The following is a 26449-nucleotide window of genomic DNA, read 5'->3' on the forward strand; positions in this document are numbered from 1 at the left end:
TTTAGTTCTAGTTTTGGTAGAGCCCCTCCAGGACCAGTTTGATTTTGGTCACTTCCCTAAAACTAGTAAATGATATATCTGAAGACAGATGTATATTTTGTAGGAATGCATGACTGGTAATGGATGTTTCAGAATAGTTAGCTAACTGCTAATAGATGAGTTATAGTGGCATCACTCTGTGCAAGAAAGGGGGTTTGATTTCTGGCCTGCAGAATCAGCATTTTGATGAGCTACTGAATGTTTACATGGTAAAATCTCCCATGCAGACAAAACGAGAACGTTTTTTACACCAGAGCCTGCAAGTTTGTAATGATAAAACTTGAAAATTATATCATTTTACTCTATTTGATCAGATCTACACGAGTGGAACCTGGAAGTGTTAATTCTGTTGCCTTGAATTCTGAGCCTCAGGACAAGCATGAAAGAATGATGGTTTCGGCATTGGTCAGTGTTAACAGTTCAGGTACTGCTTTGATGGCAAGAGATACATCATTGATGCCTAATATACATGGCTTGGCTGCAATTGTCTCTATGCTGTTTGCACCAGCTATTGAACTCAGGTAGGTTGTCACATTGGTGTTGAGTTTGCCGCATGTTACCACATCCAGTCATGTGAAACTGATATTCTGTACACAAGTATAGAATCATAAAAATGTAGAGAAAATATAAAACCACTACAAAGAAAATGGATTATATCAAGCATTAAAAAAGATAAATTAAAAATAAAAAAAAAGGACAGGAGTACCCGACTTGGTTTCCATAGAAACTTGTTGATATTCTCAGTGTGAAACCCTGCTATTCTGACAGCCATTGAGAATTGAAAATTGCTCAAAAGACATAGAAATAAGCTTTTTCTACAGCCTTTCAAACAGAATAGTATTTTGATAATTTTGATGTTTTGAAGAAACATCATAATTTACTGTCAAGTTTCTTGTTTATTCACCAAGTAGCATGCAATTTAGAATCAGTTAGCTGATGGACACAATATAATAGTGAGTGACATCAGAAAACATTGAGTATCATTTCTCCACATGTAGGACTGATCCCCAGAAGCGACGCTACACTGGTGTACTCTGTGGCCTTGGATGGGATCCTGACAGCAATGGGGCAGCATTACCCGATCATGATATGGAAATTACGTTTGATGCCAACATTACAACTGATGATATTAGCATGGTAAGTACAAAGCACAAAATAAGACTGAATGGTTTAGTGTTATCATGAAAACCTCCATTGTCTTGATACATCCCAATAATTCCTCATTATCTCTGTGATGCGTCTTCATGCTCCACTATGTGGCTTGTGACAAGGTATTGGCTTATCTTTACTGATACCATTTGATCAAAATGTTTTATTATCATATATGGGTCATGTGACCTCATTAAAAACATATCTGGAGTCTGTTGCAAATATAGATGTTCATGGGGATCTCTGATAGCTTTCTTATTTTTGCAGATTAATGGTGTTCGCATGGCAATTAATATAGCAGTAGGGAGTGAGGATGCAATTGCTGAATGGGGACCGGCAGCTATCTTCAGAATACAGAAATCAGCCAGAGAAAAATTATTAAGGTACGTCAAAACAAATGTATAGCCTGGATCTGATATGAAAATGGTCATTTTGATTTCAGCTATACTGTTGTAGATCGATAACATTCAAACACACATAATTCGTCATGAGACATGTATGCATATTCCATTTACATTGCATCTTATCCAAATACACTGTTTTGATGGGGCTCTTATCATGCATTTTGTTATGGTATCACATAACTTATGTCCACATCATCTATTGATGAGGTTTATTATTACTGAATCATGGCATAAATTAATCTGTTCTTGTGTGGCATACCCTTTCAATACTCATTGTAGAAATTAATGTTGTTTGTAAAACACTCTGACTAGAGGTATGAAGTTGCTCACTTTGTGCACATAATGTAATGTTCTCTTGTTCTCAGGTTGATTATGAAACGAAGAGAGCTGGTAACACCGTACAACTATGAAAGACCTTATAGATGGAATATGGTAAGTGATTGCAGGTATCCTAGACAATAAGGAAACATAATTTATATTTTGGCGGACATCTGGTCGTTTTAACCGCTTGGCAACCATCACGGTGAGAATAAAAGTTAAAAACTCTCGAAAAACTGTATCTTTGGGCTAGTTGCTGATACTCTTCTAAACAATGTAACAAGATTACCCTACATGTGCAACATGTATAAATTTGGTTGTGCATGATTGTTTATTCATTGGCTCTTTGACTGGCGTTACACAGCAGCTAGGACAGAGCCCATAGAAGGACATGGTACAGTGGTGCGTATCTTAGCAACGTAAAATGTTCTGTAACGTAGCTCCGCCCCTGAGAATAGGAAGATATACCTTTTTAGTTTGTTATGAATTGGTTAATCCACTATTTTTGGTGTGGACTTCTGTTTTGGTACACACTTTGCTGAAGTCATGTGACATAACATGAGATGTTCGATCAAATAGTATGCTGTTTAGAACTGTTAGTCAAAGAATTATGAATACTAATTTAAATTTGATTTATTCAAAAGGTAAACCCGGATGATATTCTGCCCCATGAATTGGAAGGCACCAAAGCTGATTGTCCAGTGTTGTATCAGTTGTTCGATGCCATAGCTGTCTCTGGAGACTTGGAAGCGTCTGAAGAAGATAGTGACAGAAGAGAAAAGATGATTGCCCATTTAAGGGATCTCAAAGAGAGAGCTGGGAGGTGATTGGCATTTTATATTTGAATTGACATCTATAATGTGTCAACACTTTTATAGTTGTGATGATTATGGTGAATAATTTGTAAATTTGGTCAACTAAGACTAGCCATTATTTTCACAGCCAGCTTGAGAACTCGCTTGTTATTTGATGAAATTTGAATTTGCCTTTACAAAAAGCAATCTAACTGATGATTGTACAATATTATTATTGTAATTTATTGATTTAAGTAAATAGAGTATCCATAAATAGATTTGAATGCACAGAATATGAATACCATATTTGCTCTATTAGTAGCGCATGTACTAATATGTAAATGACAGGTGTGTATCTATGGTCAAAAAAGTATAGGGTCCAGTATCCAGTAAGCCATCAATTTTTGGTTTATGTAAGCTTATTTTGTAGATACACTTCTAATAGAGTAAATATGGTAAATATAACATGTAAAAGTTATTATTAGAATTTCATCAAAACGCAAAATGTAATGTTGTCGGCAGGGATGGTTGCACTCACTACTTGATCCACTATGACCTTGCGAGAATATGATTTAAATCTAGCTTTGTATAAAATGAATGTCAGTGTTCGTAATGAATATGTTGGAACCAGAAGTTTGCATTTGAGACCAAGGTTATAAAATTGTGTTGAGTACCCAGGGTACTCAGTTCCAGCGTACCCAGGGTACTCAGTTCCAGCGTACCCAGGGTACTCAGTTCCAGCGTACCCAAGCACCCTCTTGAAAAAGTATGCAAATGACCCGTTTATTTGACCATGTGCCAGATTGAGGGAAAAATGTGCAAAGTTAGTTGCTTTGTCATTGATTTGAACAACAGTTTTACAATGAAAAAACAGAAATGGTCATGAAAAATACACAAAATTGCTGTATACAATACATATGCATGTATTAATTAAATTTTCCGCAAATTTGAGGGCGGGGGGGCACATTCATGTGATGCATATTAAGGAATCACATTTTTGATGGGTTTTTCATTGAACCTGTACATTACTCAAGTTTTTCTAAAATAACTGATTTACAAGCAACAAAAAAAGTGAACTTTTATAAAAAAAAAATATAAAGTAGTTTATAAATGCAGGTGATTAAATAACTATAGGAAAAGTTGAATAATTTCCAGTACCGGTATATCCAGATTTAGATGTATTTGGATGTGTATCTGCTTTCCCTGATCTGACAATAGCCATACATAGATATCAATTAACTAAATTATTCTTTTTCATTTATTCAGATCTATTGCATCAGACCCTGTCTACTGTCAACTCTGTGAAGCCCTGCTTCATTCACCAAAAGATTTACTTCTACATATGGAAACAGAGAAACATCAAACCAAAGAAAGACATGTGTACCATCCACAATGCTTTTAAAAACCCATCTCATATAAATTATACCATAAATCACAATACTGTGTTTTGTTAATTGCAGGTACCGATAGCATTTCTTTTAACACTGAATGTGTTACAATGGTAATGCATTAATATTTTCTTGAAGCTGGGTTGTAGGATAAATTTACTTTGTGCATTTTTTTTCATTATTTGATCATTCATTTGCGAAATATCTTGTAACAATGAAAATAGAAGAAGTTGTTGTCAGGTATTTAGTCATCCTGTATTACTGGAATTGTCACAGGTGAATTTATTAATAGATGATAGGCCAACAATGATGTGTCTTAGAGCAACACTTAAAAACTGTTCGATCATTAAAACATACTTTTCATAACTTTCATCTTTATGACATATGGTTACATGTTCAGTAGGTTACAGAAAATATACTACTGGTAATTACATGTATTGATGAATTATTTATCTGCCATTTGTTCTTACCTTTGTTGCTCAATTCATACTGTGACTTCATCAGCATAAGTAAGTGTAATTTGTTTTACCCCAAATCATTGTTCAAATTAGAGGGAAAAAAAGTGAATAATAACTGGCAATGACCAATCTGCATTGTTTAATCGCAGTAGTTGGTTGTTGAGATCATATGTATAAGGCACCATAATGTAAATGTTGGCAGATCATTCTATTGACCATGTTAAAGTCTTGGATGAAATAAAGACTATTACTCACATTTGAGTTGATAACCAACTTTTATACAGACCTTTTAGTCAAAGCCATGTTATATCCTGTTGTTTTTTTCTTTACAAAATCATATTTATATAAAATACCATATACTATATTTTATTCTATATACAAATTTTCTAAGAATTTATTTTTTGTTATGAACAGATACAAATATTTTCTGTCCTTGCTTTATTCATGTTTATAACCATGTTGTGTGTTAATGATAAACCTGATAAAAAGATATTGATGAATGATGCAGCTGTGTTACCTACAATAACACTTTAAGATTAGATCCAGTAATAATTTCTGAAAGGTCAGCTGGTTGTTTCTCACATGATTTTTCTAATTGTGCGCCCTCTTTTGGTGGAATTGAGAAACTGGAGGGGAGGTTATATCAGAGCTTCAACCATCTTTGAATATGCTATTCAGTGATAGGTGTGTTGTATTGCATTATCTTTTAGTCACGTTGTGTTCTATTTAATCTTTTCTTTCTGCATATTAAATTCATTTTGGAGTTGAACACTTCTTTATTGACACACTGAGAATTGCAATAAAGTTGTTTAAAACCAAATTGTATCTAGGTTTGTATTTATGTGACTCCATAATCTACTTGCATATAAACGATTAAGACTTCTGCTTTTCTAATGGAATCTGGTCAAATGTAACACACTACGTGTGAACAATCAGTGGTCTAGAATGCTTGTTCATTCCCGCTGAGCTGTTAGTAGGATGCGTGTGTGTGTCTGCCTGTGTGTCGATCTGAGCATGCTCAGTGTAAACCTGAGCACCACAATTTTACAAGAAATTAAGCATGAAAGATTAAAACTAAGTTGAGTGCCGACTCAGAGTTTGAATAATGTTGCTTTTGCAAGCAAAGTGCTTGAAATAAATTAATAAACCTGAGTGAGTATGGCTTTTTTACAATCACCGTAGACACTTGAAACAAATATGGAGCGCCGACTCGAAATTTCAGTCTGTGCATCTAAGATAAAACATGGAGCTCCATGGCTCGAATTAGCAAGGGCATAATATATTTACATACACCTAACTCATGCGCCTCGTAGGCAATTGCTGAGGAACATCCCAGACACTTTCTCAGACCTATGTAGACACAATAATGGTTTCATACTTGTGACAGTTGATCAAAACAATGGACCATTTTAGATGGTTTCAACTATTATTACTGGTAAGCGTTCAGTTAAACATTTATCAAACAATGTTTTATTCATTGTTGTTATCACTTTATTATTTCATGCATACCGGTACATATTGCTCTTCAATTTAATAAATACATGTAAATTTTATTTGTAGGTTGCATGAAAATAATAAAGTTTGTTGATACAATTATTCAAAAAAAAAACTACCTGAAACTCTTTGTGAGAACAGTTTAGTTTCGATTACAGTTTCTGATTTTTAACTCATCATTGACTATACAATTATTATTTTTGGATTTTGATAATATTTAGGCAACTGGCAGTGTTTCCGCAATAGAAAATGTCATCCGCTGTTGTCCTAGGCCATGTCTGACAATTCCATTCATGGCATGTACGGTATAACCCGTTTTGTGGTGTGATGCAAAATATCTGACTGATAATCATTTTTGTGCAAGTAACACCAAAAATTAGCATTTGAACAAATCAACAATTATTCGTGCATTCCTGAACCGATTTCAATAAAACTTTGCGGCTGGGTTACATCAATTTGTTTTGTGATTTTATTCAAAATCTACACAAAATTGCCAAAAAAGTGAGTGTTTAATGCACAGTTTTCAAACTGATGCAAGACCTATATTTGTTATGACTAAACTTTAGTCCATTTTTTTTTCCATGCAGAATTCTGTTCAGATGTCCGGTATGTTATTGTATTGTTTTAAAAAATTTATTCTCACTTTTGCGGGAAAAAAAGACATTGTACCAAGTGGTGGGTGCATCGTTAGTTTGTATTTGTCCTGAATTCTTGTTTGTTCAATTGGCAAGGTTGTAAACGTTTTGCTATGTTTTAATTTATTCAACTTTGGTTGTATACATATCTATTATTTTCCTCTATTAAAATTCTATTCTATTTTTGACTCCTGTGTGCGAAGCACACAATGGGAGTCTTTGCAGTTACCCTGTCTGTATGTGTGTGTATGTGTATCCATCTGTTCCACTGATATCTCAGGAATCATACATCGTTTTTTGATGAAACTTGGTGCATAGATGCTCTGGGCCAATGCGCAGATTTGATTAGGTTTTGGTAGAAATCCATGCATATTAATTACCTAATTTGCATGATAATTAGCTCATTTTTAGCTGTTCCATGAATGTTCCACTGATTTCTAAAGAACCACTCATTGAATTTTGATGAAACTTGGTTCATAGATGCTCTGAACTAATGCTAGTTTTGATTAGTTTTGGGTGAAAATCTGTGCATATTAATTACCTAATAATGATTAGTTAATTTTCGGCTTTTCCACTGATATCTCAACTATAGTCATCGCATTTCACTGAAACTTGGTGCCTAGATGTCATAGGACACTGCACAGACCTAGTAGTTTTTAGGGTATATCAGTACATATTAATTACCTAATTTGCATAATAAATTAATTTTCAGCTTTTGATATTTCAAGTAGTAAGCATTACATTACAATGAAACATGGTACATAGATACTCAAGGACTATGCAGAGATCAATTGTTTTGGGATAAATATTTGTGCATATTAATCACCTAATTTGCATAATTAGTTACTTTTCGGATTTTCATGTATATCTCAAGTACTAATCATCACATTTCAATGAAACTTAGTACATAGATGCTCTCGGACAATGTACAGATATGATCAATTTTGGGTTAAAGTCTGTTCCTATTAATTCTCTAATTAGCATAATAATTCATAATTTTTGGTTCTGATCACATTTCAATAAAACATGTTACATAGATAGTCTGTTACATTGCCCAGACCTTATTAGTTTTATATTCTCTAATACTCTCAGCACACGGGAGTTCTTTCTAAGCTTTCTTTGATTATGGTCTGTCTGTCTGTCTAAATTATTTTACTTTGATACAACTCTCACAATATTGTTTTAAACTCAGAAGAGCACAAGCATGGTTTGTCCACAGTCCCTCTATGATAGAGGGACTGTGGTTTGTCGTATCAAATTTATGGTAAGACAATATCCTTCTGGCCGCCAGCCGCGCGAAATAATGGCCCAACCTTACACAAGTTTGTTTTGCAATATATCACGGAAAGCTGCGTGGCCTCAAAGTGACATATTCACCAACTTAAGCAGTTTAAATGAGTATACGCATGCGTACAAGTGGCGCGCCAAAAGATGAAATAGTACAGTGGAGGTGTAAATAACTGCACCCAAGTCCTGACATTTGCAGATTGTTTTCGAAATACGTTGTAATTGATTATTTTTTCTGAAGCAGAATGATTGGCGTAGTTGAGGAGCCTTCAGGAAAGGTAAGCATTTAATCTATTATTGGTCCGTAAGCGTTAGATATTAAAGTCAACAACGAGTCGTCTGAGCAAGTTGTACGTGTATCACTGTATATAGTACATTTCCGGTTTCGCACACAATCCTTTGTTACCAAACAAAGCAATATTTAAGCAATAATAATAACTATCGCTATGCAAACAATAGTTTAATTGTATTTGTGTGGTATTTTTATATACTGTGGTTACAAGGCTGTTCGATAACTTGTAAGTCACTTCACCCGGCCAAGTTTTTCTTTTTGTTTGGCGCGTTCTCTATGTTGAGTCAAAACAGGAATCGTACACCATACACATAGATAGGGGGCGCGCACACAAGCCACACATATGTCGTCGCGACCTTGTGTTCTTTTGTGATGGCATAACGTATAATACATGTACTATGTGTTGTTTTTTTCACTATAACGCTACATATATACTACATATCTTTAGTCTTTGTGATGGTATTCTAAGTAATTTCTGGTATATTTTGTCATTAAATTTGTTATTTTCAGATATTAAGATTAGTATTGACACAGAAGAACTATGGTTCCTTCCAAACGTGCTACGACAAATGTCATCACAAATAAGTCAAAAGTAGAATATTTTCTTGCATCATACCATCAAAGCTATCGCCAATCGATATGTTTATTAAAATCTCACCAAAGCCAAAACCTTGAAAAAAAACATTAGATTGATGTTCTTTTTCCTGGAATTTAGTGCTCCCTGCTATACGTAACTCCAATGGTAGCCATTTTCTCCAGGTAGAAGGTATTCCCTATAAGTTGTTGGGTACTCCTGTGAAGCGAAAATGTCATCTACTTCAGATGCATATGTATACATGCAGTTTTTTGAGAGACATGTACAAATAAATGTCATTTCATGTATGTAGAAAACAGGAAAAATAGACAACGGTGAATACCAAGAAGACTATAGCAAAATATTAATAGTAGCAGACTACCATTACCTGGCATTTCAGCTGTTACGAGGGAAGTTGTAATATATTGATGTTGTCATTTAGCAAAGTATTAGTAATTTTGTCCTTGTTCGACCTCAAGAAAATGGCTGTCACTTGAGTTACATATGATTTAGCAAGCTAAATCCTGGAAAAAACAACTTCAAACAGATCATTTTTGTCACGGTTTGTGCACTGTTTAATGAACTTACAATTGCTTGGTGATAGTTTCAGTTGCTCGATATATTGAAATGGTGTACTTTTATTGACTTGTATTTGTCATGACATTTTGTGTCGCCATTTGTGTTATGTATGAGGAACCACAGCTCTTCTGTGTAGTTAGAAATCCTAATGTCTGAAAATAACAAACTTGATGACACATAATATATGACTAAATATATAACAGATATGACAATCACAAAGACTAAAGACTGACACAAGAGCTATGGACCCACTGCTACTCTGACCATAACTGTTCACATTCATTGCTGAGCATTATTGAAAAAAAAAATCACTGAGTATAGCATATTACATAGAGAACTGTCACACAGTCATAACTGTGTTTCTTTGCAACAATGGACTGAAATTCAGACCACACTGTTGCCAGCAGTGTTTGGCGCAAACCATGATTTACTAAGTGAATGTTTTTAAGAAAGTTGTTTTAAGCTATTTTATGTTAATTATTCATATTATTTGTACACCACTAGTGGGTTATGCTGTAAACAATTGCTGTAACTCTTTGACATCACTCGAAGCCTGGGAAAGACTTTCCGTTGTACCCTACCTCTAAACTTAACTCTAACCATAACCCACTGATTTTTTTCACTTTTTTGAATTAGTTTTTCCAAATTCAAATTCATTGTTTTCAATGTTATGTAGTGTAATATGACTAGGTACATTTATATTTAGTCACTGCCAGTTAGTCTCCATTGAGACTCTAACTCATCAATTTGTTGCTCTTTGTTGCCAAACACGGTTCAGTTGAAAGCTTGTTGAAAAAGATGAGTTTTTAGTCTGGATTTGAAAATATCCACATTGGGTTATGCAGATGTTGTTTAAATGGTTCTATAGTGAAGGTGCTGAATGTTCAAATTACAGGGCACAAAGGTTCAATTACAATGTCATTGAGTAATTATCCTGGTGGTTACATTAATTCATAATAATTTTTGTTTTAATCAGGCTGTATTGTCAACAGTGCTAGATCATGATATATTTGAATCGGCAGTTGATGATGATGACAGTAGGAAATCATGGAAGAATGAGAAGATTGTCAAGAAGGTGATCACGTCTACTCCAGGTAATCTCTTCTTTGTTGATTCAAATACTGTGTGTAATCTTTGTGTTGGTTGCTATTCATGTTTTTATTACCCTACTCTACCCAAAACGCGATATCTGATAATTTAAAAGAAATTTTGAACAATGCTTGTTTAGAGCATCCTCATCACTTATTTCACTAATAAGGGTCACTCTCGTTAACTTCATTAATGTTTATTTTCTGATTCTACATTGACAGAGAAACTGCATGTTGATAATAGTGAGGAAGACAATCACAGTGCTAGGAATGGTGATATTGTACAGTCTAGTAGTCAAAAGAATGAAACCATATCTCAGGATAGTGATAATGAAATTGACAGTTCAACTTATAAAGAAAGAAATAGACTACTAATATTTGACAGTGATGATGATGATGGGAATGGAGATGATGCACTTGTTGAAATTAAAAGTAATGGACAACATGAGGTTGATAAGGATAGTTCTGATGGTGATGACAGTGATGATGATGTGGTGCTTTCAACATTTAAGAAGAAGAATAGATCTTTTCTAGATAGTGACTGTGATGATGAAAACGATGACAAGTCAGAAACACCAATGAGGAAAAAAATCAAAAAGACAATTTTAGAAAGTGATGATGAAAGTGATGATGAAGAAAAAAAAGATGATGACAGCGAAGATGAGGAAGAAAACAGAGCTAGCGATAATAATGATGCAGATGAAGAAATGAACAATGGAGAAGAAATGATCAGGGCAAAAAGTACTAAAGAAAGATCAGACCGGGTAAATAGTTTGATTGCAGTAGTTGTGTAGTTGTTTGAAAATCATTGTCAATTTGTTGGTAGTTAGCTCCTTACAATTTATAACTGATGATTATTTCAGGAACTAAAACCCAGGAGAGCTAAGAAGAGTGATGTTCAAAGTATCCACAGTGAAAGTCAACGAATTGTTCGAGGTGAGCTTCATTCATTTGTGAAATATTTCTGACTGGAATGACCTCACACAGTGGCAGTGACAAAAAAAGTGATGCACAATTTTCTATTTATATTAATTTTAATTTGTTATTGCTTACTGTTAGTTTGCTTTACTTTTTGTATTTTCTGTGGCAGTACATAGACATGTATACATATAACTTAGTTTCAAATACAATCTCTAATTTCTGACATTAAAATTTGAATATTATTATTAGAATTTGATGAAATGAAATAATGTCATAATTAACTACGTCTCAAACTGTTTCTCATACAATTGATGACACAGACCTGTGAAAGTACTTGTTTCTGTCATTTGAATTTAAATGTAAATCAGAGTTTCCAATGCATTTATTAATTGGTAATGTATATATTTACTTTATTAGAAATACATCTCCATTTAATTTTCAGAGTCTGTGGTCAGTCTTCCATACCATAAACCCAAACCTCTAAGTTTAGATGACTTTTTTAACAAAAAACCCATAATTAAAGAATTGAAACCAATTAAAGGAAAGATTCCCACAAGGTGAGTTTCAATTATTATACTACAAAGTGTTTTTCTTGTTAGTCTACTTCAACATGTACATAAAAAATGTGCAAATAATGTATGTACAGGTTTATTTTATGTTTACTTTAAAAAAAAGAAATGCAGATACATTTGCTGAAAACATTTTCCTCTTTGACTGTATTAGTAATTTATCAATTACTAAATTTTGAATTAACATCATACATCTCTGATTAAAAAAAATTGATGATCTTTGATAAATACTGTATAAAAAGGAAAGTTTTGCTCAATTAATACTATATTATTGTTGAATCATGTGTTTTACTTTTTTTTATAGGAAGCTTAAAATATCAAATGATGGGGACAGCAAAGAAATAAATCTCACCATGAATGATGATGGAAAAGAAATTGAAAAACACAATACAAGTCCCAAACTTGACAAAAATAACCTTGAATCTCCAGCAACAGATAATAAACAAATTAATGATGACAAGGAAAATGAGAAAAAATCCAGGTTTACACCCGCACGGACAAAGTTAAAACTACAAAAGGAGGTTGTTTGTCTCACACCTACTTTGAGAGGAGGACCAAATGATTTCATTGATCTGGATGGCAATTCGGGTAATGGTAGTCTTAAAAACAAGGGACTACAAACATTGAAGAGCAGATTTCTGAAACATACAGAGAAACCTAAAGTCAGAACACCAAAACAAGTGCAATTAAGGTGAGTGTGATTGAAAATGGCTGTTTGTAATTTATATTATTTATTATATTTGAATGGTAAGCATTTTCCATGGTGATTGTCATTCAATGTTTTGATTACACAACATTACATTGGTTGCATATCGCCAAATTTTATTATCTCTTTCATATTATTAGTGTCATACAAAAGAAAACTGCAGAGGATGGTAAACAGGAATTGAAATGTAACAAGTTTACGGTTTTACTAGATGGAGAAGAGGAGATTGATTCTAAAATGCAAGTTCCAGGTAGGACAATATATGTTATCTAATGGATTCTCATTTTCATATCTCTTCTTCAATATACATGAATAATTATGAAATGGTCGAAATGAATAGTAGTTCAATCTCAAATCAACTTTTTTTAGCAGTAGCATTCATTATTAGTACTTTGTTTAATGATATAGGTGCCAAGCTGTCAAAATTGAAAGAAACATTACAAGCAAAGATGAAAATGAAGAGAGACCAGGAGAGGAAGAAACGAGAAGAGGCATATCAGCTTGACAATGAGGAAGGTTTTGAAGATGATTTCATGGATGATGATGGTGAACTGACTGATAAGACAGACACTGATATAGAAGAAGAAGATGATGATGATATGGTGTGTATATACTGTATTTATCCGGGTATAAGCCCAGGGTCCTGAACATGGAAAATTGCCAAAAAATAGGGTGGGCGTTTGCCTGAGATCCCCGGCAAAAAAACGAAAATTCGCTCAAATTGACAACACTCAGATCGAACTGCGACAGGGAATAGAACGGCTAATGAAAACATGCAACAGAAATAAATGAACAATGGTCAAAATTAATGTATTGCTTATAATGTGACAAATAAACCAGAAAAAATAAAAATCGACAGTGAGGAATCATTTGAATTAGGATTTTCCCACCGACAAATGCACGTGAACTCAAAATGAATTAAAATGTCAGGGGTTAAAATGTGTAAAATGATTTCCGGTCTCGACAAATTACGAATCAACTGTTATACAAGACCAATAATAATTTACAAATTTACACAGTAAAAATTATAAAAATTCATAGCTGTTTGAAAAAACTTCTCAGATCTTAATGTTTGTTCATTGCCATCTTCTTCAAACTCAAAACCTCTCAAAGTCACTGTAGCCGTTGAACAAAATCCCTACAACTTCGTCGATATCGTCCCACACAATTTGTCAGCTTGGCACTTTTCATTCATGTCTAATCACGATAAAGAGACAGGAAAAATGGAGTCACTCTGCTGCGATGGCACACGATGCTTTTGTTTACAGTCTGGCAATCATCTTTGACCTTTATGCATCTGCTTTACTGATTGGCTAAGAATGACATCACTACTACCGTAGTATTTCATCATAAAGCTCAAATTGTGACATTGCTTTCTTATCAGACTCGACGCTTATCACGGTGAAAGTTATCATTCAGCAAGTTCCGGCGGTTGGAATGACTTGAAATAGGAATTTTTTTTTTTATCCTTCGACAGAAGAATAGTTTTTATGACAGAAATGCAATATCGGTGATGAAAGATGGTAAAAAAGTTGGCAGTCTTCGGCGTGACATTGCAAAATTGCTGGCCCCAGTTATTGATTCGCAAGCTGCTAGCAAATATTTTATATATAGCCCAAATAACGTGATTTCAACTGCTCTCCCAGGTACGGGTTGCTACAATATTGCAACATTGGTTTCATTGTCGACGACGCTAAAGCTGAACGCAGTGTGACACTTGCTTAGCGGCTCTCCTTATACGATTTGCTTGAATCGTTTCTTAGCACAAACCAAACGACCGGCCCTTTTTAGGGCCACGACATATTTCAAAAGGAGAACTCTCGTTTCTGCTTTAATATATATTTTTATAGACTTGCTGACTGTTATGATTCTGAAAAAAATCAGTGGTGAACTCGCTGCCCTGAAGGCAAAAAGCTGTTTTGCGCAATTATCAATTATATTTAAAGAATTTTTATAAGCATCACGACGAACTTCAAGAAAGTCAACTGTTAACAACCACAGTCAACGAATAGAAAATAGTTTTTTTGTTATTTTTTTTTGTGTAGAAAAAGACCCCCTGGACGTGTGCCCGGATATGACCTCAACTTCTTTATTGTGTCAAAAGTGGGGGGGGGGTGTTTGTCCAGGCATGGGCTCTTACCCGGATAAGTACGGTATATAATGCATACAATACCAATAATCGTTGTGTAATGCATAATTGTAATGCAGTCTATATAACATGTATCAGAGTAGTTTAACCAGAGTTGAGTGCATTTTTGACTATTAAAAGTCTAAAAAAAATTATTGATAACAATCACAAAAATCAATTACTGTGGAATACTTTATTTTCGCTTGGAATTAATTTTCGCTATTTTCGCTGAAGGAATGATTCAGTGAAAATAAAATTCAGCGAATATACCTTTTTTCTTATATTTTACCTTCAACTCGTCAAAAATCAGTGAAAATAAATTCCATACAAAACACCAAAAAATTCCATTAAGTGAAAATTAATTCCAGCTAAAATAAAGTATTTTACAGGAGTACATTTGTCCAGGTGAAGTTACATTTCTCTGTCTTAGTTTATGAATTTTGAACAAATTAATGCATACTGTTCACTGGCTTTCAATTACAGGGAATAGAAGGAATAGAAAAAGAAGCTGATGACGATGATGGTGATGATGTAATTGATGTTGTCAATGGTGGTGCAGCGAAGAACAAAACGCAGAAAAATGTAGATGGTGGGTCAGGTCAGTTTTAATTTTCTTCAATCCTATATAAATCAGAAACTTGTTTTCTTGAATAATAGTCAATTGAATTGAGAAAGTTCATCTCCTATCAAAGAAATTACTTTCATTGACTGACATTTTTTCTTTTCCAGAATTCCTATCTCTAAAACTACTTGACACAAGTATAAGAAGTGACCCATCAGCATCATCAGGAAGTTCATCTTTCAAAACCCCTGCCAAAGTGATAACTGGCCCTAACCATAGTACAGATACAATGAATCTCTACGATAGCACCTGCTCATTACCCAGTGATGTCAGTGATCTACAGCCATGTGATAATGATAAGAACAATAGTTGGAAGGATTTCAATTTTGGTTTAATAGAGCAGAAGAAGGGTTGGTGAAATTTAAGTTCATCTTTGTCTGTGAAATAGATCAATTTGATTTGACAAGTTTACTGTCTCTTGAACCTAATAATGCATTCTGTGCTGGGGTCAGATGGTGCCAAACTACTTGAAATGATGCATGTGACATCAAATAAAGCAACACGTTTGCGGTCATGAATTTCTAACTTGGTTCTTAAAACCTTACTTTTGTTTCTTAATTTTGTCTTGCTTTTGCACTATTACCAATACAGTAGTTATCATTGAACTCATTACAAGAATTGTTTTATTTTGTGCTTCAAGAATCCAGCCCCCCCCCCCCCCCCCCATTATGCGCCAAACCAATAATTCTGTTATTCTCAGTATATTTTGGTTTGCCTATATCTAAAGTGTATAAGAATGAGAAATTAAAGTTCTTGAAAACATTGACATTAAATTGGTGTATTATGAGAGAACACAATGATGAATGAAATTAATGATTATTTTATTTATAGGTTTGATTAAACACAAGTCTAAAGATTTTGGTGAATATGACTTTAGTGATGGTGAAAATGAAATGTTAAAATTAGCGGTTGAAAGTGATAAAGAAGAAAAGGGTAAAAACTTTGGCTTGTTCTACTTTTGCAGCGATTAAGAAATTATATATTAGATAAACAAATTAAAAGAGAATATTATACATTGCAGGCATTTCAATTGTAAGTTTTGTTTCAGACATGCCAGATATTAAAAATGTAAGTTACAATGGTCTTGATGCTAGTTTTGACCCAGCTTCTATGATACCTGCATATCAGCCTGGAGGTGGTAGTACAAACCAAGATCACAACAAATCTGCAACCAGTGGTAGGAATTCACCAGATTTCTTTACACCATTTACCAAGAGACAGATCAGTACAGGCTCTCTTCAAAAGGTAATAATTGTTTTGTTGTTTTTTTACATTAATTTCCATACAGTACTTATACAAAAATTGGACTATGTATGTTATAATGTATTCAATAAACTGTAAATGTGTAAACAAAACAGTCACTTAGTACACAAGCCTATGCATAGACTACATTCACAGTGTTCCCATTTACCTTCTCAAGAGGGTATTTTCCCTTCAATATTGATTTCAGACCCTCATGTTAGGAAAATCACTTGGAATGATATTAAAATTTACCAACTGCATTACTTAATTTACCCTTGCTTGTTTATATGTACCCTTATTTTATAAATGACAATGGTATAGAAACCTCGCATCTAAAAACTCAATAGGAATTCTGTCCAGGTCATTTTAATTTGTGTTTGATTGGTAAATGAGTATTTTGAGAAGTGGGTTGCTGCTGCTGTTATTTTTTATTTTTTTCAAAATAATGCAAGTTTTTTTTTCTAATATGTTGTTCACTCTAAACATTGTGCTTTGTGACATTGAATGTCACTGTTGTCTCTCTTAGCCATTTTAAATTTAAATTGGAAGTGCAAGTGCTACAATGTAATTGTACATGCATTTAGCCACAGAAACAATATTACATGTTTGTGAATACATGTACAGTGTTAGCTCCATTAGTACCATATGTGCATACATACGAGACATTTGTGTCTATATGGTCAAACTAAGACATATTACAAAGATCCAGTATATCTAATTTTTGGTCTACGTGTGATTATACTAATTGGAGATGTGCTTCTAGTACTGCAACTGCAGTATTGTGTGAACATGTATGTTATAGATAAAATACTAATGGTTAATTATGATTTCATTTTTACAGAGTACTGGCAAGTTATCTGATCTCTCCCTTCCTGTAGAAGACTCTCAAGATCTTTTTAATTCTCCTGCAAGATCACATCATTCAAGAAATTCAGATTCACTATCACAGAACTTTCATTTCTCCCTGGATGATGAGACTCAGAGTCAATTTTTAGATGAGAATGGGTGAGTTTATATATCTCATGACTATGAAAGCCATGGCCAATCAGATTTGTATTTTACAGATTCACATGGTCTGTAGCCCATGGAGTCGATATATGCATACACAAAGCTTCATGATTATATTCATGACCCAGCCAGACAATCAAATTTGTGCATTACCTGCACACATTCATGTATTTAAACGTCTGGGAAGTACCTTTTTTGAAATTCAAGCTGAGGTCATCAGGAGGTTGTTATATCGGCTTTGCTTTTCAATTGGCACTGTCATATTTTCACACAATCATAATTTGAATGTACCAGATCTACTGGATTACATTTATCGTCTTTAGATGCTTCAGCATGGTTGACAATAAGATATCTGTATGTTCATCTATATCAATGTGAACCAAGGCACTAAGATCACAGAGACCATGGTGGCCTAGATGCCCTATCTAGGAGTGCATTGATGCTATTTAAAATAGTCAAATAACATTCTAATGCTCTTCTGAATGTTGGTATTATGTTAGTCATTTTCTTGATATTATACATTTCAATAATTACATTCTTGTACTATTTAAATAAATATTTTTTATTGGATATATAGGTTTCTGAATGTGAGAAGTACAACAAAACCAAAGGTTTCAAAGAGGCAGTTGTTATTGAGTGATGCATCAAATGAAAATCTTGATGAGCTACTGGGACTCTGTTCTGGAAAGTTCACTGAAGGCAGGTTTTCTTACTATGTTTTATGTTTCAGATTGACGGAATTGTCTAAATGTATTTGCATACTTGTTTTCATCTTCTAATTGTGACTAAATGACTACAAATAGACCCGGGAAAGTATATATTTTTAGAATCGCCAGACTTCAAGCTTTTCACAAGTGTATTTTGCATGCCCGTATCTGCATTCTACGACGCGTTACTCAATCAAAGGTGAAAAATTACTTTTTCTGTAAAAAAAAAAATTACGCATTTATGCTGGCGATAAGAAGTATTTTTTTCACTTTTCCTAGTTGTTCAATAGTCTGGTAAATTGAATGTGTCTGGTTAGTTTTATTCAAGCAACGCGTTTTAAAAAATAGTGTCCTGAATTTCAATTACTGTTTTAGTCGCATTGCCCCCAACTCAAACCACAACTCGTTGGTAAATAATCGATGAAATAGTTTGTCTGGACACATTCAAGTTCTTCTCATTGTCACCTTAAAGCTGTGAAAATTTGGTGTTAATCCGACGACAATAAGTATACGTTATTTTTTGTTAAAGACCTAGTATTTTGAAAAACATAAACTCCTAGAAATCGTCCATGAAGTAACAGCAAAGATTTTCAAGCTTGTTTATCGGCACAATCAATTTGTTTTCCCATCAAGGTCTGTTTTACCATGTGTAGGGACATCCAAATGTGTAAGGCTATTGGAAACCAAAAAAATAAAGGAATGGGATAGCTATAATTGGATAAATTCGGCATATGAAAACACCAAAATCAATGATTTTTTTCAGTGGCTGTGTGACCTTGTGTCTGACACATTCATATGCAAATGACTAATCTGTGAAACAAACAGGGGCGGAGACAAACCACTCAAATGTTTGGAAACACTGGTTGTGTGTCAGATAGCTACTGATAACACATCCTAACATTGCTTTGTCTTGAGTTTATCTTTGAAACTTATAGGCACACAGATTAAACCTGTGTTGTTGATTTTGGAAAACACTACTGAGGCTGCCTTGCTTCCCTTCAGAAAATCTACATTTTAACCAACTTACATGACATTCTATGTTATATTGACTTTATCATATGAAAGTTTATGGTGCATTTCATCAATTAATAAATAAATTTGAAAATCATAATTTTCAACACAAATAATAGTCTCGCTACCTTAATTGTCACTGGAAAGTACTAAAAATGTATGCATTTATGTAAATTAATGTAGAAATCACTGAAAACTACTACAAATTCACACATTTATATAAACTTATGTAAAGCTTAAAATAATTGATCAAGCTCTCCTGCCATAAGGGTATACCTTACTTATTATAATAGAAGCATACATCTTTTTCATATGTAGGATTTTTCCCTAAATATGATAAATTTTATGCATGAATTAAACAAGAAATATATTATTGTTTCACTCCCAATAGATACTCAATCTAGTTCATCTTCTATCAAGGAATGTGTTAATCCCAAACCAAAAGGTTTGTTTTCACATTTCTCATCTGGGGAACTTGCATCCAGTTGTCAGAGGTCAAGTATGGATGAACTGTTAGGTCTGTGTTCTGGCACATTCACAGAAAGGTAGGAATCTATATCCGATATATAGACTTGAAAATTTGAAGAGTCACAATGGAAATTGGAGGACTGATACACAAAACCATTATATATAAATATTTGTTGTATTTAATTAGCTCAAAAGAAAAAACTGAGAACACCAAAGAGAATGAGGAGAAGGAGGAGGATGATGATGATGGTAGTGATGTATCATTCCATATCATGTCTGATGTTGAAGATGAAGAAGACGAAGATGAAACTCTCACTAAAAGAAAAGAAAAACGAAGAAGAGTAATGCAGTTCAGTGATGAAGATGATGAGGATGATGATAACATGGATGGTGAAGAGGATCATAGCGTAGAAGAAGAACTGTCTGAAACAGAGGATGAAGGTGCAAAACCTAAAGTTAAAGCCAAACCAGTGTAAGTGTAACCAGATGTGTTTCTATGATCAAAAGTTGCATTTGAATGATCCAGTATAAAAGAAATGCAATTTTTGGTTTTATCTATATTTTTATGAGAAAATATAGTATCTTAAATAAAAATGAAAAATAAATCCAACTAAATAGTAATATTTACGGCAAATAAAAACAAATATCAAATTGCGATGGTTAATAAAACACGCAAGACGAATAAATGAACAATATGCAACATAAGAAGTAAAAACAAAAATAATGTATTGCTTATAATGTGACAAATAAACCAGAAATAATAAAAATCGACAGTGAACAATCATTCGAATTTAAGATTTCCCTTCCGACAAACATGCTCAATACTTATGAACTAAAATGTCATGGGTTAAACTGCATAAAATTATTTCCTGTTTTGACAAACAACGGACCAACAGTCATACACAAACATTAATAATTTACGAATTTACACAGTGAAAATTACGAAAGTTCATAGTTCAGAAAAAATTCGCAGATCTCTATTTTGTAGTACTTTCATGGCCATCTTCGTCAAAGCATGGTACCTCCATGGTCAAAGTCAAAATCCTCAAATTCTGAGTCGCCATCACTGTCGCCATCGAACAAGATCCCTACAGCTTCATCCTAAAGTTTGTCGATGTCGTCACACACAATTTTGATTTTTTAGTCCCCGTTCGAACGAAGTCCGAAAACAGGGACTTATAATTTGGTTTCTGTGCGTCCGTGCGCCCGTCCGGAGTCATATCTCAGAATCCCTTGGACCGATTCTGTTCATTCTTTGCATGTGCCGAGTACTTTATGTGGGACATGTGCACATGCAGTGGTTTAGCGATTCGATTCAAAATGGCCAACTGGCAGCCATCTTGTTTTTTGAAAATGTTGTATTTTGGACATGCTTTGTCAGTTTTCATTCAAATTTAGTACATAGATCATACATGTTAGGATACATGTCCCATCTGTCCGTGAGTTCCTGAGTCTGTCCGTCTGTCCGTGCGTCAGTCTGTCCAACGTCATATTTCAGAATCCTGTGGACCGTTTCCGTTCATTCTTTGCATGTGCCTATTACCTTATGTGGGACATATGCACATGCAGTGGTTTAGCGATTCGATTAAAAATGGCTGACTGGCAGCCATCTTGTTTTATAAAAATGTTGTATTTTGGACATGCTTTGTCAGTTGTCATTTAAACTTGATACATAGATACATGTCCATGGCGATTTATTTTGTAATTGGATCAAAGATGGTTGACTGGCAGGCATCTTGTTTTTGTTTTTTAATGCGGTATCTTGGATGTGCTCTGTCAGTTTTCATTCAAATTTGGCACATGTACTTTATACGTGTTAAGATGCATGTCCATGACAATTTGTTTCAAAATCTGGTCAAGGATGGCCGATTGACAGCCATCTGACTTTTTGGCCTTACTACTATATTTCCACAATTTATGTACCATTTTCATTTGTATTTGGCACATACATCATACATATCAGTGTGTTTCATAATCAGATCAAAGATGGCCGAATAACGGCTGTTTTTATTTTGGCCATATTACTACAACACGAAACGCGTGTTTTGATGTAAATAAACAATCTGTTGTATACGACACTTGGAACTCAAGTTTCAAGGACACGCTCGCGACAACCCTCTGCTTTAATATGACGAGCACAAAGAGAACTTAACGGGGACTGTGTCATTTTCAATGACTTGTAATCCATTGATATTGTTGTCGTTGGACTTTTTTAATTCATGTCTAATAACAATAAAGAGACGAGAAAAATAGGCTCGGGGCAAACGACTCAATGGCGCACGATGATTTTGTTTACAGTTTGTCAATCATCTTTGACCTTTAAGCATCTGCTTCTGATTGGCTAAGAATGACATCACTACTAGTGTTTCATCATAGAGGTCAACATTGCTTTTTAGCTCCGCTGTCGACTTTGTCGAGCGGAGCTTATCATATGAGTGATTGTCCGTCGTCGTCCGTGTCAATGTTTTACTTTTTCGACTTCTTCTTGAAAACTACAAGCCTGAATGCTTTGATACTTTGTGTATATGTACCTTGGGTAGACCTCTATTAGATTTGTTCATTTCATGATGATATCTTCAATTCTCTAATTTTGGTGAATATTTTTGTCATTTTTGGTAAAAAGTGATATTTTTAACTTCTTGTTAAAGTCCAATTGCTTTGATATTACATATATAGGTACTACATGTGGACCTCTCTCAGATTTGTTCATTTTGTAATGATATCTTTAATTCTCTAATTTTCATGAATATTTTTTTCATTTTTGGTAAAAAGTTATTTTCGACCTCTTGTTGAAAACCGCAAGTCCAATTGCTTTGATATTACATATATAGGTACTACATGTGAACCTCTCTCAGATTTGTTCATTTCATGATGATATCTTCAATTCTCTAATTTTGATGAATATTTTTGTAATTTTTGGTAAAAGGTGATATTTTCCACTTCTTGTTGAAAACCGCAAGTCTGATTGTTTTGATACTATACATATTGTTCATTTTCTAATGATATCTTCTGTTCTTTAATTGAAATGTGCATTGCTAACAGCGGAGCTTTCTCAGCCGAGAGGCTGCTTGTTTATCAGACTGTATGCTCGTCAATCGTGGTGAAAGTTGTCATTCAGCAAGTTTTGGCTATTGGAATGTCTCGCTATATGGATAGTGCGATGGGCTTGAAATAGCAAGAATTTTGTTTTGTTGACTCGCTGGTTGTTACGTTTCTTATAAAAAAATCTTGAAAAAAATTAATGCAAACTGCGTAAACAGTGGTGAACGCGCTGCTCTATTTATGTCACAGCTATTTCGCTTTCACTCCTCGTTTTACACAATTTACATTTATTTTTCAAAATTTTTCCCATGTACAGATTTCTACAAAATGTTCATTACTTTCATGTTCGTTGCTAATAATATAAAATAATGTTTTGTCCAAATGTTTACAGTCCAATGCCTGACTTCATTGAGGATGAGGCCGAGCTGTCTGGTAGTGAAGCAGGCAGTGATGATGAAGAAGGTGATTATGGAGATGATGAATATGAAGAGGATGCCATTGATGAGGAATTACCAGAGGCTGACATGTTGAAAGATCAGATCAACAGAATACACATGTGAGTTCTTAGAAAATATTTACTTAAAACTAAGTTTTGAAGAGCAGTGAATAACCCAAAGTATGCATTCAGTATGGAGATCATATCAACCAATGTGTATCGTATTGTTGTGTCATTAGCAACTTCATGTTTATTATTCTCTGTTTGAACAAAGTCAGAAAATGGGGACTTGTAAATTCACCTCTCCTGTGTCTGTCTATCCATTTGCACATTTATCTAAGACATGCCTGGACCACCAATCATCTTGGGATATATATATATATATATATATACACACACATGTACATTTGTTTCATGACCGAAAAGCAGTCATTTATAATTCCAAATGTTGATTGAATAGTCATTTAGCAAGACGACTTGAAACTTTGCAAAACACTTTGGTTTTTGTCAAATCTAGATGTGACAGCGTCATTTAATCGACGTGCACACAGTTCAGAACATCCCATTATCATACTAAATGACGGTCAAAGTGCAGTTTTTCAAAATCATATGTATTCATTAGAATACATGAACAGGTTGTTTTAACTTTCTTGAATCACATACAATCTAGACACTCAAAAAATGAAATATAGTTCGTGTACACTAGTATATCATCAAGTTGACATCCCCCATAAAATAGTGAATCCCACACAGCACACTATCAGTCAAATGGCACCATCACACAGAAACTGGACCTTAGTAGTGCATAGACAAACATTGAACTTAATAGTACCATTTTAATGAATGCTGATCCAAACATCTGACATTTAATATGGGACATATGTACACTTGTAGAGTGAATAAAATTATTTTTAAATGAAATTACTTTGAAACAGGCAAAGACCATGCCATATCATTACTTGTTTGTTGTAATTATTATGAACAGGAAAACAGTTGAAGATGATGATGCTAGAAAACTAAGATTATACAAAGAAATGTACTTACAAGATGGTGATTTATGGAGTGATGGCAAGGGAAGAACAAGACGATTTAGATGGAATAATGTGGAAGGTAAGGTTACAAGGTTTAGTGTAGCATGAGTATGTTTTATAATTTCATATCTCAGTTCCAGTATTGGGCAACTTTCATAAAAATTTGCATACAATTTTTGTAGATGAGAGTTCACAGATGGACATGTTCTGGAAGGCATCTGACAATGAAGAAAGTGATCAAGAAACTGAAGAAGATTTGAAATGGAGAAAAGAAAGATATGAAAGGGAACAATGGTTAGAAGAACAAAAACAGGTAAATCATTATAATATTCTACACTTTCATCCATGGTTTGATTTGATCACAAATCTAATATGCAGACAATAACTCATTATGCATAATTATATAAAAGAAAAATTTCATGAATGGATATTTTTATTCATACAGGAGAAAGATGGTGTCTTTGACATTGATGAAGACAGTCAATTCACAAAGATTATTAAAAATATACAGATAAAAAAGAAAGGTATTCTGTCTCAATTATTAATATCATTCTTATTTTCCTTTTTGGTGTGCAGACTCTTACTTGAAAGCAGAAAATAATGCTAATTATTTATCATTGCTCAAATTCTATTGTTTACTATGTATATTGTTTAGTTGACATCTCTCATTAATCTGATGAGCAGCAGTGTTAACCACAAGTTAAATTAATCACACCCAGCGTTGAACATTTTGAAGTCACCGAAAAGCATACAAGTACTACGGTAGTAGCATGAAATTTAATTTAAAATGAATAGTATAAAATTATACATTTCTCATTACAATAAAATTACAGCTTCTCCAAAGAAACTTCCTGCTCCACCACCACCCAAGGAGAAAGTTAAAGATAAAGAAGTTACAGTTCCCAAGCCGTTACATCAGACTATGGTAAGCACTTGCGAATATTGCTATATGTGTTGCTCCCCTCACAGCATTAACTAAGGCCACCATACTTTACTGAGAAAATCATTTAATTCCGATAAGTCCCATATTTTTCTTCTAATGATTCAGAATCAGCACATTTTCATTTCTCTTTATAGTTTCGCAGAGGCTCTTTCCTGTGTCGGAGTAAGAAAGATCTTGAAAAGATAGCAGCAATGGCTAAGCCTGTTGCCAATCCAAGTGGTCCCAAAAATTCTCGGAACTTTGTTTTTCAAGCATTGTCACCACCAAAAGATGGAGTTACTAAGAAACCACAGGTAATAGACTCCTTAATATGTGTATGTAGTTCAGCTTTATTGATGCAAGCTTCAAATTAAATTTGTAGTTGATACACATTGATAGGCAGTCATCAATGATCAAATAGTGGACTATTGACAAGTAAACCACAAATGTTGAATGCACCTTGACATTATCTGCTTGTATTAATGTAAAATGACAATCCCATCGATCTATTCATTCCAGGTGCGAAGGTCCATCAGTGTAACAGGAGCTGTGGAGCAGTCAATCAGTAAAAGACCAAGATTAGAGCGAAGTCAGAGTACTGTTGTAGCCAAAACAAGCATTTTTGAACACTTCGATTAATTTCTTTACTTTAAATACCTCATTTCATGTACATACATTTCAAGTAGTTGAGTTAGTGGCGGGTGCTGAACATGTAATGTATATTCAGGGAATAGTAGACATAAGTTATTTCATGATCATTGATACATTCAAATAGGTGTCTGATTTGCTTGATTCTGTTTGTAAATAAGCATTTATACCGAGGTTACTTTAAACTGTCCTTGCTTTATTCTAAATTAATAAATTTTATTTTCACAGATTCTTAATAGGGCCCAATTGTATACTGGGAATTTTTAAATAGTACTCAATATATTGTATAATATAGATATTAGTGTTATATTTTAATGTGATGTACTCAGTACATCATTATCTATGCATTTTTCTGACATGGAATAATTTGCTGAATGCCATTTTCCACACAGCCAGGTTTTAATAGATTTGATAACAATTTAAATATTAAAGGGAACCTCAATCCAAACAACATAATGACCCCTAAAGAAAAAGCTCCACAAATGTAGG

General features: G+C 33.9%; 2 protein-coding genes across 2 annotated transcripts in view; both read left to right on the forward strand.

Annotated features, from left to right (window-relative positions):
• LOC100367619 (ATP-dependent RNA helicase TDRD9-like) overlaps nucleotides 1–5370 on the forward strand; it is a 41065-nt gene extending 35695 nt beyond the window's left edge. Inside the window, exons 33-38 of the mRNA XM_078009613.2 lie at nucleotides 354–560; nucleotides 1038–1176; nucleotides 1456–1571; nucleotides 1958–2024; nucleotides 2555–2733; nucleotides 3971–5370. Coding sequence (XP_077865739.1) covers nucleotides 354–560; nucleotides 1038–1176; nucleotides 1456–1571; nucleotides 1958–2024; nucleotides 2555–2733; nucleotides 3971–4106 — 844 coding nt within the window. The 3' untranslated portion in view covers nucleotides 4107–5370. The remainder of the gene's footprint in view (nucleotides 1–353; nucleotides 561–1037; nucleotides 1177–1455; nucleotides 1572–1957; nucleotides 2025–2554; nucleotides 2734–3970) is intronic.
• A 2705-nt stretch (nucleotides 5371–8075) lies between these two features.
• On the forward strand, nucleotides 8076–26084 carry LOC102803061 (claspin-like). The gene is made up of 23 exons (XM_006816986.3): nucleotides 8076–8244; nucleotides 10388–10505; nucleotides 10722–11263; nucleotides 11363–11435; nucleotides 11863–11977; nucleotides 12294–12680; nucleotides 12836–12945; nucleotides 13104–13297; nucleotides 15307–15421; nucleotides 15553–15795; nucleotides 16277–16378; nucleotides 16494–16690; nucleotides 17529–17692; nucleotides 18273–18394; nucleotides 19805–19958; nucleotides 20069–20353; nucleotides 23315–23479; nucleotides 24345–24469; nucleotides 24573–24703; nucleotides 24836–24914; nucleotides 25224–25315; nucleotides 25468–25626; nucleotides 25832–26084. The coding sequence occupies exons 1-23, from the start codon at nucleotides 8212–8214 to the stop codon at nucleotides 25949–25951; spliced, it is 3825 nt and encodes a 1274-aa protein (XP_006817049.2). The 5' UTR covers nucleotides 8076–8211; the 3' UTR covers nucleotides 25952–26084.
• The last annotated feature ends 365 nt before the right edge of the window (nucleotides 26085–26449 follow it).

Source organism: Saccoglossus kowalevskii, chromosome 2 (assembly GCF_978046115.1).
Source record: "Saccoglossus kowalevskii chromosome 2, keSacKowa6.1, whole genome shotgun sequence".
In the NCBI taxonomy this organism is placed as follows: domain Eukaryota; kingdom Metazoa; phylum Hemichordata; class Enteropneusta; family Harrimaniidae; genus Saccoglossus; species Saccoglossus kowalevskii.